General features: G+C 32.6%; 1 protein-coding gene across 1 annotated transcript; it reads left to right on the forward strand.

The window, feature by feature from the left end:
* Positions 1 to 1,068: 1,068 nt before the first annotated feature.
* Pgm2a (phosphoglucomutase 2) lies at positions 1,069 to 14,766 on the forward strand. The gene is made up of 12 exons (XM_090101401.1): positions 1,069 to 1,337; positions 3,233 to 3,400; positions 4,100 to 4,191; positions 6,455 to 6,700; positions 7,295 to 7,517; positions 8,263 to 8,444; positions 9,007 to 9,203; positions 11,944 to 12,065; positions 12,373 to 12,546; positions 12,811 to 12,907; positions 13,946 to 14,096; positions 14,471 to 14,766. The coding sequence occupies exons 1-12, from the start codon at positions 1,269 to 1,271 to the stop codon at positions 14,559 to 14,561; spliced, it is 1,812 nt and encodes a 603-aa protein (XP_089957527.1). The 5' UTR covers positions 1,069 to 1,268; the 3' UTR covers positions 14,562 to 14,766.
* Positions 14,767 to 14,806: the final 40 nt, after the last annotated feature.

Raw genomic sequence — 14,806 nt, forward strand, 5'->3', positions numbered from 1 at the left:
ACCTTTGATGGCGGCTAGCGCCTGGGTCTGTCAAGGTCGAGAACTTGGATTTTTATTAACCTTTCATACCTAAACAATATCGTTTCAAAACATTTTCTACGCCACCTTTTGTAGAGCATAAATACCTACTGATTGGATTATTACGTTGGAAATTATATTTCATTAAATAATTTTTTTATCGTAAATTATAATTAGGAAAATCCCATAATTTTGTACACAGAACAATAGCCCGATAATATTATTGTAGTTGATCTTTTATAATTATATAACGACAAGCTGTGTCTGCAGCTGTTAAGCTGTGTTTCGACCGCGTTTATGATTTTATGCGTAAATGAGTCAGACACCCTAATTTTATTATTGGTATGGATAGGTAAAGCTTTTAGATGTATACTTACCTAACTGCGTTTAGTTAATTGATTCTTATCCCTTGCTTGGACATAAGATTTATTTTACAAAACTGTTTCAAACTCGAAACTGTTGCTTTAGAAATTAATTTTTTATAGATTTCTAATTGAGTTGTAGTATTTTTTGTATGGAGACTTTCAATTACATAGACGCCTTACATAATAAAATAGCAATAACTCGTAAAAGCAATATTTAACTATTTAAAATCTATATAAATTTATCGCTATGTCGCATTAAAAGTCCTGAAATAATGATGTAAACGATATTAAATTAAACACTGGACATAAATATTAAATTATATCGAAGATTATCTAACTAAACTTTACAGTTAGCAGTATTATTATTGAATTTGAGAAACGTATTGAATTGAACACAGGAATTGAACATGTCGGAAACTTAAACACATAAAAAATAAAAAAGCGTTATTTAAAATGCTTTTACTACCTAATGTCCACGAATCCATGAGTCATAAAATTAAAAATATATATTTGTCATTTTGACAGTGACAATAATTTGATAATCGACACTGACATTTGACAATTTGTTATCGGATTTCTTACCGGGTGGTTCAAAATGATATCAAGAGGATTTTATTAGTTTGTTTATGTTACATGCTACGTGTTATAAATTGAGCTCTAAAAGTGATAAGTTATTTAAAATATCGATAAACGTATTATTATATATTGTAGTGTGAGCTGACGAGGCTGTTATTTTTCTTGTTGAAAGTTGTTTATGATAAACAATCCTAGTATCACCTTACTACACATAAAAAGTACCGGGTTCAAGGTAATATCGAGATACTACGGACATTATCTCTAAAGAAGATTGTTTGACGTTAAAATTTATCCCAATCTGGAGTAAAGATGTCTGCGTGTAAAAGTGGTGATGTAAAATTAGACTCAGCAATAGAAAGTTGGCTAAAGCTTGACAAGGTTTGTTTTGTCAATAATTTATTAAGCTTCTTGGCGTTATTGATTTTTTTGTTTACAATTAAAATTCTTGTCTCGTTTGACTTTCACCTTGTTTATTTATATCCTCGACTTTCAAATGTATATAAAAAACAGTAATAATTTTATCACACATTCAATAAAAAGACTATATATTGTTCTGTTTTATTAATTATTCACCATTTCGAGTCTTATGCTATCCGTTTCTGGTTTGATTTTTTTTAACAGATACAAGGCTGTAGAAGTGTTTACAAGAATAAATATTTATTGCTCATTTCCATTCATTAATTCTTAGCATGCAACATTGCAAGCTGACCCTTTTACTTAATTACATTGATTAGAATAATGAAACCTTAGATCTAATATTATTTTATTTTTATTTTATTTTTATTTCTTTATTTGTATCAGGCAGCATTGCCCATATATTGTTAGTAGTACTTATTCTAGTGTTAGTAAAACTACATATACTTATTTTTAGATTTAAGAGTTACAAGCCATTTTTTGTTGATAAAATTATGTACATTATTGAGAACTTTTAAAATACTATTATCATTTTTATTAATTCTATCCCTAATTGAAAAAATTTTTTTCCTTATTATAGCATAAAAATCATCTACTCTGTATAATACAAACATATGAGATGCACTACAAAAACGTGGCAATCCCATGAACATCCTGAATGCATTATTATATTGTACTCTAAATGTGTTCATTGTTTTTCGTGTATGCTTCACCCATAAGCTACTTGTATAAAATGACTGACAGTAGGTTGTGAACAATAGCTTTTTGACATTCCTACTACATTTTTTAAATCTCCTTATTATCATGTTTGCCCTAACTGATAGATTTCTTCTCTCCCTCTCTATATCCTCGTCATCACTCAGAGTGCTGGTAACGAAATGCCCTAAATATTTAAATTTATTTACATTAACCAACTCTGTTTCATTAAGATATATCGGAGGGACGTTGTCAGGACCTCGCCCCGACCGAAACACTAAAACATTGCTTTTTTTTTCATTATAAAGTAACCCATGTTCACTTGCATATTTCTGACAGATTCCCACCAACACCCTGAGTCCTCTGATTGAGGGACTGAGGAGAACCATGTCATCTGCATAGCTCAGGTTATTAATGTTAAATCCTCCTATATGACATCCGACATGAGTCGCACTCAGTTCCTCAATCAGGTCATTAATGTACAAATTAAACAACAAAGGAGAGGTTAAACCACCCTGTCTTACTCCACAATTTAGAACGTAGGTATCTGAGAGTGAATTTTGCCATTTTACTACATTCTGTTGATTTTGATACCAAAACCTCAAAATGCGAATAATGCTATCTGACACACCAGACCTTTGCAACTTGCCCCATAATTTATCATACACCACACGGTCAAACGCTTTACTTAAATCGAGAAAGCATGCATAAACTGATGTTTTTCTTTCTGTGTAATAAGCAATACAATTTTTTAAAGAAAATATAGCCAAATCAGTAGAAACATTAGGCCTAAATCCAAACTGTCTATCATTAAGTTTTATTTTATTCTCTAAAGATGGTAGCAAAATCTGTTCAAATACTTTTGAGAATACAGTTGCTAAAGATACTGGTCTATAATTATTAACATCTGAATGATCACCCATATTGGCAACAGAAATGAAACTGGGTTATTTTTGCTACTCACAGCAGTTTTAAGTTATTTTGTGCTATACAAAAAGAAATTGCAAAACTAAAACTACTGTCATCCTATTAAATTTGTGAAACTTGGTATTTTACTGTTCACATAAATTGTTTCAGTTTACGCAAACAAAAAAAAAAAATACATTCTAAAAAAACTGTCTTGCTATTAAAATTGGGCCTTTGTATGTTTTTCTATATTTCAGAACCCCAAAACAAGAGAAGAAGTGTTGGACGATATAAAAAACGCACGATGGGACAAGCTAAAGAAGACAATGTTGAAACGGCAGAAGTTTGGCACAGCTGGTCTGCGGGGGAGGATGGGAGCTGGGTACATGTGCATGAATGATGTTGTTGTGCTGCAGACTGCACAAGTAAGTTTGAAGAGAAAGATAGTGAAAAAAAATGTTGTGTGGTTTTATGAAACCACAGTAAAAGTGAAACTGTTCGAACGGTTCCGAACACTGCTTTATACCTACTCGGCAGCCGACCGTCACGCGACATGCGCTACACAGACCAAAAAGTTTGAGACGATGTAATAAAAGTTTCACTTTAATAAATGATAGCTTAAAGAAAATATAAATAAATAAATATTTCAGGACAATTTTCACACACAGCACAATCTGATCCTATACTAAGCTTTCGCTTTGCCCCGGGTGGGAATCGAACCCACTACCTCTGGCAGGGCCACTACCAACCAAGCCAACTGGTCAGTTGATATATGTTTATTATCTGGATGGTAAATGATAATAGTAGTACAATCTGGAGGTCTTCAAGAAAAGAGTGAACAACTTCTAGGGAGGTGTGCTCCTTCTAAGGCCACATCTCAGCTAACCAACAGGCGAGATTGTGGGCACTTACCTATCAGACAAAAAAATAAAAAAGAAGATGGCAAATAGTGTTCGGTGTTGGTTCTTAAATGCTAAAATCTGACTGACTTATAATTAGTTACTACTTGTACCGATTTAAGATTAATATTTCTAATAATACTTATTATGTAGATAATTGTAAACTATATTTATTATATTGGATTGGACAAATAGGTACTTAGCTTGTTTAATTGTTATTTTCAGGGCTTGTGTTCTTATCTGAAAAAAGTTTGTTCCAAGAGCAAACTAAGCAATGGTTTTGTGGTTGGATTTGATGGCAGATATAATAGCAAAAGGTAATATTGATTATTGCACGCCTCATAAGCGAAGCGTTGAGGTGGGTACTACTGTCACTTCGCGCAAAACATCTGATTTTTCAAACTTAAAATGTCTTTATGTATCATACATTGCACTTGTAAGATACTACATACACACACATATTAAGAAAAAACACTATTTTTAACGTTCATGATATTTTTGATGTCATTTTTGTTATTTAAACTAGTTAAAAAACAGTTTAAAAAAGTTCTGTCTTGGACGTCCGTGTGTCTGTATGTGCGGATCCTTTTTCTTGTTAACACGATAGCGACCGAAATACTTTACTAATCGAGTCTTTTTTTTTTTTCTTACGCTTGAGTATGTTCAGGAATAGAACCCTTTCATTTTTCAGGGTCTGATTCGATGTGGTTTAATTGTTATTAAATAAACAAAAATAATAATTAATAAATATTTATTAAAAAAAATTATGAGGCGTGCACTTTTGGATTTTCCAAATTATTTTAATTTATAATGAATATAAGAACACATACATACTAAGAATATATTTCAAATATATAATGAAATCATGTGAATGTAAAAAATATCTTTATGAAAATTAGATATGTCTCATGATTCAATTAACAGGGTTTTGTCTAAGTCCTATTTTAAGAATTTCTTAAAGTTGAATATGCAAGGGTTAATCATTTGAATAACATTTCTTATCAAAGAATAAGTGCATATTAGGTGTAATGTTATTTTTTTCCTTCATTTTTATTAGCATTGTGTATTTAAGACCAGAAGAGCAATCGATTGGAAAGATATAAAAAAAAATCTAATTATAATATTATGTTCACAGCTATTATTCAATCTCTTTCATTCTGATAACTTTTTTAATTGGTATAATTTATAATCATGACATTAATTTTGTGTGTTGAGATATAATATGTTATATAAATGTAATTCTTCGTTATAATAAATAATTCTTACTAAGATTAAGTGCCATATCACACTAGCGGATTGCGAGCGGTTTCAAAGCGGAGCGGGTGCGCAACGAATACGTTGCGGGCGCGCAACGAACACGCCGCGGTTGCGCAGCGAATTCGTTGCGGACGCGTCATTTTGTATACTCTCGCACAAAAGCCAGCCCTTCCGCCTTGCCTAACTTCCATTCAATATTTCCATCGTTTCTGTAGCACTCAATTTTTTAACCGTACTGTGGAAATGCACTTACTTAACAGTTAACTAAAGATGTAATAACAACTGGAGTTGTTAAAAAAAGGTGCTATAAAATTGAATTACTAGGACTTTTAGAATGTACCATACATTCCAAAAGTATGTAACGACTGACCAGTATAATCTCTCCCATAGCAACGTATGTTATAAAGAGATTTTGTGAACCTAATTATGAGCAAAGTGATAGTGAGTTGCTGGTTGCTTGATAAAATTTTCTATTCACTGCTATTTATCTAATAATAAGATAGCCCTGTTTTAGTTAAGGAGCTTTAACATTTATTTCACTAATGAACTTTCTTAATGAGCAATTAAGTTATCTGATTGCATTTCGACCAAGATTTAATAGATAAAACAATACCCTAAACATTAACATGTTATGAAACTCGTAAAAAATAATGATCTCATAATTATTATACTATCACAAGTTATAAGTAACAACCAGCACGGATTCCATTTTGTTAATGAGTGTACATGACTGCGACGTAAACGTTGCGCATCTGCCACGCGTCCGCAACGAATTCGCTGCGCAACCGCAACGTATTCGTTGCGCACCCGCTCCGCTTTGAAACCGCTCGCAATCCGCTAGTGTGATATGTCACTAATATTACATCATACACAAATAAATATGTAATCAAGTTGTATTGTTATCAGCAAGAACATTGACCTTAGTCATGTCTTATCGATTTTATGAGAGACTATTTTGAGATAAAATTTGATATTATATTGTTTGAAGATCAAGGAATTATTGTAAAAACTAAAAAAGAAACATATTGTAAAAAAACGCGGCAAAAGGGAATATACTACTTACAGGTATTATAAACGCGAAAGTTAACTAACTATTATAATGTATGTTAGTCACTCTTATACACGAAAACAACTGAACGGATTTTAATGATTTTTTGTCCCAGTTAATCTGCTAGCGAAACTACGCTGCGCTGTACTGTTACTATAACATAATCAGCAATAGCAAGGCATTATATTTTAATTAAATGAAATTAATATTAAGTCGTAATCCATAGAATCATCAGAAATTACCACTACCACAACAAATGAGCTAAAAACTTTCAGGTTCGCGGAACTAACAGCAAAAGTGTTAGTATCTTCATCCATACCAGTGTATCTCTTTTCGTCCGTCTGTCCCACACCACTCGTGTCATATGCGACAATACTGTATGGAACTTCTGGCGGTGTGATGGTAACAGCTTCCCATAACCCCAGGGAAGATAATGGATATAAAGTGTACTGGGGAAATGGGTCGCAAGTTATATCACCACATGATGATAATATATTGGACGAGATTTTGCAGTGTTTGGAGTAAGTTTTTTATTGTAACTCTTTTCTTGGTAAAAGTTTTCATTTATAGAAAAGTATGGTGGAACAAAGTCATATATTTTTCAACAAAGGTTTCCATAATGAATATTATAATATTAATTGACCTTGTATCAAATACCTTTAACGCTAATGTGCTTACAATATGCCAAAATGAATATTTACGCCTTCTCGGATATAAATGAATGAATAAATAAATAAGTTAGATAAAATCCCGTTGTAAGATTATTGATAGTGAAAGATAAAGTCACGATCACATAATATGCATTTGCTTAATCTATCAAAACCTACATGCGATGGAAAGAAATTCAAAATTTTCTAGCTTAAATCTTAATATCCTACTACTATTATAAAGGCGAAAGTTTGTATGTATGGATGTTTGTTACTCTTTCACGTAAAAACTACTGAATGGATTTGAATGAAACTTTACCACAATATAGTTTATACATCAGAATAACACATAGGATAGGTTTTATCCCGGAAATCCCACAGGAACGGGAACTATGCGGGTTTTCCTTTGAAAACGCGGGCGAAGCCGCGGGCGGTAAATCTAGTATTATAAATACCTCTCATTTCTAGAATTCCCGAAGACCACTGGGATATAGCCAAAATCCGGAACCACGATCTAGTCACAGACTGCCAACAGGATGTGACGTCACGGTACATGAAGTACATACATGACAGTCTGTCTTCTGATGTAAGGGAACAGAACAAGAATGCAGCTATACCGATTGTGTATAGCGCGATGCATGGAGTCGGCTATGAATATGTTCTAGAGGCTTTTAACGCTGCTCAATTGAAGGTTGGTTCTGTAATAAAACTGTCCATAAAAGGAGTACGGCTTACATCCTAATCCTAATCCTATCCTAATACTATTATAAAGGCGAAAGTTTGTATGTATGGATGTTTGTTACTCTTTCACGCAAATACTACTGAACTGATTACAATGAAATTAAGCACACATATAGAGGCTAACTTGGATTAACAAATAGGATAGGTTTTATCCCGGAAATCCCACGGGAACGGGGTTTTATTTGAAAACGCGGGCGAAGCCGCGGGCGGAAAGCTAGTGGTTCATAATCTTTCTGGTTAATCTCTTAATATTGTGATCGGCAAAAATAGGATCTATATTAATTACTAGCCGCTCCGCGCGGTTTCACCCCCGTGGCTCCTCTCCCGTTGGTCGTAGCGTGGTGGTATATAGCCTATAGCCTTCCTCGATAAATGAGCTATCTAACACCGAAAGAATTTTTCAAATCGGACCAGTAGTTCCCGAGATTAGCGCGTTCAAACAAACAAACAAACAAACAAACTCTTCAGCTTTATAATATTAGTATAGATTATTTATAAATTATGCAGTATCAATAGAATCTTTGTCATTTGTACAGAAAAGTAGAAGAAACGAGTGTTATTTATTTTAACTGGCTTTCCTAAAACGCGAGTCTAAATAATGATATTATTTACGAAATCAAAAAATCGTCCCAAGCTAACCAAGACAAAAAATGGTATTTCAAATAAGTTTCTAAACACGATATTTTTTTTGTTAGTCACCAATCAGTGTAAAAGAACAACAGGATCCGAACCCAGATTTTCCAAGTGTAAAGTTCCCGAATCCCGAAGAGAAGGAATGTTTGGAACTTAGCAAGCAATTGGCGGAAATACATGGGACCAAGTTGGTGCTGGTCAACGACCCTGATGCTGATAGATTGGCTGTCGCTGAGTATAATGGGTGAGAGTTTTTGTGTGATTGTTTATGTGGTTATGTGATATATACAGGGTGACCCACTATTGGTATACTAAGCGCGAAGGAACTTTTAGTTTTGCATACACTGATCACTAAAAAAATACTTAAACAACAAAATTGCGTTACAAATTTTTTGCTAAATTTTTCCTGAAAATCCATGTTTTCTTCTCTAGCTTGGCGTAGCCGGCATATACGCTTCCGCCGCTTCGCTAATGTGAGCATTTTGTCTATAAAAATTAAAAACATAATCTCAAACGATAGCTCACGTGCCGGTGGCAAAGTTGGGCGGGTTGCTTGTTATGGGTGTACACATAGTGATTGGGCTAAATTCTACCACCTTAAGTGCGGGTTGGTAGATATCACATGTCGTCGAACTTTTCCGTTTTTACCACTCCATTTTCATCACGACATTTGATAATGATAATGAAAAATATAAAAATCAATTAACAGTCGTCCTTAAGTTTTCAGTTTTAAGAACTAAGATACCACTACCATTTCCCAATCAAATAAATTGTAAAAATGCACTAAAATATTGCAAACCATCCAGATCATGGAAAGTGTTCACGGGCAACGAAATGGGAACACTCCTCGGCTGGTGGATGTTACACCAGTTTGAAGCTAACAATACAACGGGCGAAGACAGGTGCTACTTGCTAGCTAGCTTCGTTAGTTCCAAAATGTTGAGCGCCGTGTGCAGGGGGAAAGCGAGGTTTGTGGAGACCTTGACGGGTTTTAAGTGGATGGGTGAGTTAAAAATTTTTTTTTTTGAAGTGAAAACTTCTTTAGCGGCGCTTGGGTATAAAATCTTAAACTCGCGTCCGGACACGTGACCTGATCGAAAAAGCGTAAGACGGATGGATATCAAACATGCTCAATGTTAATATCCATTCCAGTTTTCACTTCTGCCGGCAATCCCGAAGTGCAACCCGTCTTTTTTTTTTCAAAAATTGTCATATTTTTTTGAAGTAAAACTTCTTTAGGCGCGACTAGGGAGTAACTCAGATTTTTTTTCTGACGGAAGTAACGCTTACTATAGTCTGTGAAGTTTCCGCCATTTAAAAATAATAATTCTGATTGGTTGTAAGTATATGTCATATACTACACGCTTCTTGACTTATACGCCAGCTAGTGGCAAATATCATAATCAATTAGGATTATTTATTTTCAAATTTTCAAACGGATCAATTGTGAATAGCAAAGTGAATGAAAAATTCACATTGAAAATCTCTAAATATACTTGTTTATTTATTACTTTTAAAATAAGTAAATTAAAAATAAAAATAAACATGTTGCGGATTATAATCAATCTATTTTAAATATTTCTGAAGATAAAGTAGTATCCATAGCAACAGATATGTATATAGGTTGTCATTCAGTTGAAAAAGAAGCATATGTACGCCAACAATTTCATAAAATGTTAGTTATTGATACAGGAGGATCGCCTTATGAAATCATATTAGTTCTTAACAAATTTTACATTATTACAACCAATATTGATGTATCTGATGGCTTAGCCAACGGTTGTGTTGGAAAGTTAGTGTATATTGAACGTGATGACAGTGATAACATCATACGCTTATGGCTTGAGTTTCCTGGTAAGATAGGAGAGAAAATTAGGAAAAAAGCTGCCCATCATATTCAAACTCTAAACATTAGTAGAACAGCAGTCCCAATTTTATGAAGATCGTCATCTGTACCAATGAATAGAAATAAGACAATATTTGCAAAGAGAAATCACTTTCCATTAGTATCTGCTTGTGCGCTTACAATACATATACGTCTCAAGGTGGTACTTTTGATCAAATCGTTTATGAATACAATAAAAGTCACAGTCAGCAGCTGTTATATGTAGCATTATCACGAGTAACTGATATAAATGGATTGTTCATTGTCTCAAACACCGATGACAACAAATTTTATCATGGAAGAAAGCGTCCAGGGGGAATAGTTGATTTACAGTGTGAATTTGAAAGACTTTCAAATTCTCGCCTAATAACACAACAGGAAGAATTATATAACCTTGTAAATGAGAGTAACATTACACTATTTTCCTTCAACTGCCAAAGTTTACGTGCTCATGTTTCTGATCTGAATGATAAAGTATTAAAAAGGTCCACATTGCTGTTATTTTCCGAAACTTGGATGAAAAATGACGAACAAATTCTTATTGAAAATTTTTATTGCGTTACCCAATACAAACGACCCAACTCAACTGCTGGTGGAGTAGCTGTATATCATTCATCTACAGATACACTGAACAATGTAACACCAATTCAAAATATTTCACCAACTATATTATCACAAATTTCCGATGAGGTTTCACAAATTGGTGACATCGCCTTGGTTCGATGTGTTAATACGAATGACCAACCTGTGATTATCGTTGTTATTTACATATATTTCTACAAATACTAGCCTGACAAATATCATAAAATTTATTCATCAGCAATTACTTCACTTCACAATTGAAGGTTCTCGACTTTTAAATAGTAATTATCATGAATTACCGATGATTCTAACTGGAGATTTTAATGTTAATTTTCGCTCTCAGGAATCTCAGCCGTTAATTGATTTTTTAGAAGAAAAATTTGATTTATCTATGAATACTTCTCGACTTCATTCAACAACGCGTTTCGGTACAACGATAGATGCTGTATTTTCAAGAAAAGTAGCAAATTTAGAGAGTAAAATTTATGTTTCACATTATAGTTACCACAAACCTATAATTTCGTACGTAAGAAATTATGATGACATTCAATTACCTGTTTCGAATGAATAATATTAATATAACATTTAAATAATCTTTGTAAAGCACATGAATAATAAATATAATTAAACCAGATTTCCGCCCGCGGCTTCGCCCGCGTTTTCAAAGGAAAACCCGCATAGTTCACGTTCCCGTGGGATTTCCGGGATAAAACCTATCTTATGTGTTAATCCAAGTTACCCTCTATATGTGTGCTAAATTTCATTGTAATCGGTTCAGTAGTTTTTACGTGAAAGAGTAACAAACATCCATACATCCATACATCCATACATCCTTACAAACTTTCGCGTTTATAATAGTATTGAGATGAGATTATAATATAATATTTATTTATTTAAGTTAATATTTAATCATTTCAGTGATATATGTCGTCAACGCCAAAGAAGTTTTATTTCAATCGCGCGTAAAGGTTACACGCACACACTTTTTTTTAAGTTTATGTTTATGTGTTCGTTCTGCTGTTTACTCTAAATACATAAACAGATATCTATGAATATTTAATATATCACAACATAACACATATAAAATGACTAAGAATTTCGTTAATAATTTTATCATTAGAAACATAATAGTAGAATTTTGCGTAATTTGCTTATAGTGTTGTATCTATAAATCTCGTTTTGTTTTAATCTTTCTGCCAAATTAAGCCACTACTATATTTCTGAAGATTTAAGAAGAATCTTGTTTATTTTTTCTACAATATCGTCTTTATTGCAGGTAACGCAACATTGCTTTTAAAGGAAAAAGGAAAAGTGCCGCTATTTGCGTTCGAAGAGGCCATCGGTTACATGTGTAGCTCTGAAGTGCCTGATAAAGATGGAGTTTCTGCCGCTGTTCAAGTAATTAAAAAAAAGAAAAATTACAGATAAATACACTTACCATACAAATCTACGTCAAATTTGATAGGACGCAACAATTGCGATCTTGGTGTTTCAAATTTCGTGATATAGATTTTTTTATAGACATAAATCAATTGATTGCTCAGACGATCATTCTGTTGCTAAATAGTTGAAAACTGTGAAATTAAAAAAAAAAGAGCATTAATAGTTTCGCACCCTAAATAACATTTCACCAGCGCTTCACCAATTATTTGTGTTAACTATTTATACATTTTTTTTTATTAAAAATGTTCAAAAAAACTTCCAGGTGGCATCCCTAGCATCACATCTATACAGCCAAGGCACAACCATAGCTGACCACTTGCAAGCTTTATACCGCGACTTCGGCTACCACGTGTCGTACAATGGATACTTTTTATTCGACGACCCGGCTGTAGTACAAAAAATCTTTAATAGGATTAGAAAATATCAAAATGGTGGAGTAAGTTTAAATTTTTTATTTCAGTTTCTGTTAAGTTTAGTTGGTGATAAATTTATCATTCATTTAATATGTTTATCTAACATATTATCACTATATAGTATAAGGAAGGTTTTAGTGTATAATTTATTAGGTTTAAGTCAAAGCACGCGAATCCGCGGGCGGTAAGCTAGTATTTGATATATTTTATATTAAATATATATAAAGTTTATTGTTACGATCTTTGTTTCGTAGTTAATATGTTATTTGTCAATTTGTTATTTTCAGTACCCCAAGAAAATTGGTCAAACTGATGTGGTGTATATAAATGATTTTACGGCTGGTGTGCAAATACCAAAGGAAAGTGATGATGATAGCAAAAACAGTGAGTAATTATTGAAATTCATGTTATAAGCCCAATTGATTAATGAAAAACAATATGAAATATATTAAGATGCTTATAATCTAGAGGAGTTTTCACAATAAAATGTAATAACATCTCTTTTTAATATGGCTGACTATTTGGTTGTAAAAAAATTTTCTTTTACCAATAGTTTTCTATTTTATTATTAACCGACTTCCAAAAAAACGAGGAGGTTATCAATTCGGCCGGTATAATTTTTTTTTTGTATGTACACCGATTACTCCTAGGTTTCTTAACCGATTTACGTGATTCTTTTTTTGTTCGATGCGGGATGGTGTCGAATTGGTCCCATAAAAATTTTATTCGGATAAACCCAGTAGTTTTTATTTTATGAGCATTTTTGTCTGTTCTCGATGACTTCATTGAAATGTAGCAAGTAACTTTGATTCACTTCCCAGTAACCCATTGAGCTGAAATTTTGTATACTTATGTAAATTGGATAGCGATGAAACATTATCATGACATAGAGCTGATTTGATGATGGAATCGGAAGGTGGCCTTAGGAACTCAGTAATATATTGACTCAATTATATCGAGATTGGGCTCGTTTGATTCGTGTTGATAAACACTAAAAAGTATTAAATAAAAATAACTGCGTTAAAAACAACCGACTTCATAAACAGAAAAGTAAAAAATAAAAAAGATTTGATATTATTAATTACTACATATTATTTAGATGTGCTATTTATTAAATAGGTTTGAAGTCGTTGCCAAACACTAGTACATATTAAGCCCGTGCACCGAAATCAAACCTTTTTAGTAAATAGCACATCTAAATAATATGTAGTAATTAATAATATCAAATCTTTTTTATTTTTTACTTTTCTGTTTATGAAGTCGGTTGTTTTTAATGCAGTTCTTTTTATTTTATATTGAATTATTTGATAAGAATTCGATTATAATTACTACTTCGCCTCATAGGATTGCTTCAAATTAATCGAAATATAATATTTGTTGTATTATGTATTAAATTATTTAAATTTGTATGAAAAATTACAGAAGTCGAAGGCACTGGTTTAGACTTGCCTTACACGAGCGGCGAAATGATAATGTTCAAGTGTGCGAGTGGACTCAACGTAGTGTTTAGAACTAGCGGCACTGAGCCTAAGCTTAAGTACTATTCTGAATTAGCTGCTAACAAGGGACAAGGGTAAGAATTATGTAAAAAAACGCAAAAAATGTTCTGATTGATTGATTGAGTGCAAGTTGCAACAAACAAATAGTCAGAATCGCACTTTAGAATCGTCAAAAAGTTCCGAACGACGATGTATAAAACATTTAAAGAACATACATCATGGAAGTGAAACATTAAGTAGAAGCAGTATTGTTCAAATTCTGTTGTATCCATTAGTAAACTCTGCCTATCATTATACGCGTTGGCAGAGTTTTACCTTAGAATTTTTCAGTGTGATTGTGAGTTTAGTTTTTATTATATGTACTTAAGTCAATGGTTCTGATTATCTGTAAGTATGCCTCAATTTTGTACTTTGAACTTGCGGCATTGAACCTTTTTTTCCTTTACAGAGAAGAAGAAGCGAAAGCAGAATTGGAAAGCATCATGAAGGAATTTATAAACGAACTTATTCAACCGAAAGAAAACGGTCTTATTGGTTGATATAAAGAAAAAAGGGGAATATTTTTATATCTAATCGTTTTATTTTTTTTATATTCCTTTATCATCGGATTTTTATATTTTACTCCGGATATAATTGTCTTACTAATGTAATAATTAAGTTTATTATTGAACTAGTATAATTATTTATTTTTAAGAAACTATAAGTTTCTCATACATTATTCCAAACAATTTTTGTTACAAATATTTAATAAGGCTAATTTGTGATGCATTTCGATAGTTATTTT

The sequence above is a fragment of the Colias eurytheme genome, chromosome 4 (genome assembly GCF_061535395.1).
Source record: "Colias eurytheme isolate Ceu_HAF_F1 chromosome 4, ilColEury1 Martin Lab GWU primary, whole genome shotgun sequence".
NCBI classification, from domain to species: Eukaryota; Metazoa; Arthropoda; class Insecta; order Lepidoptera; family Pieridae; genus Colias; species Colias eurytheme.

Coding starts and splice junctions, on each gene's coding strand:
- Pgm2a (XM_090101401.1), top strand. CDS start 1,269: ATGTCTGCGTGTAAAAGTGGTGATGTAAAATTAGACTCAGCAATAGAA. Junction 12,547..12,810: donor GAAAATATCAAAATGGTGGA/GTAAGTTTAAAT, acceptor TGTTATTTTCAG/TACCCCAAGAAAATTGGTCA. Junction 14,097..14,470: donor GCTGCTAACAAGGGACAAGG/GTAAGAATTATG, acceptor TTTCCTTTACAG/AGAAGAAGAAGCGAAAGCAG.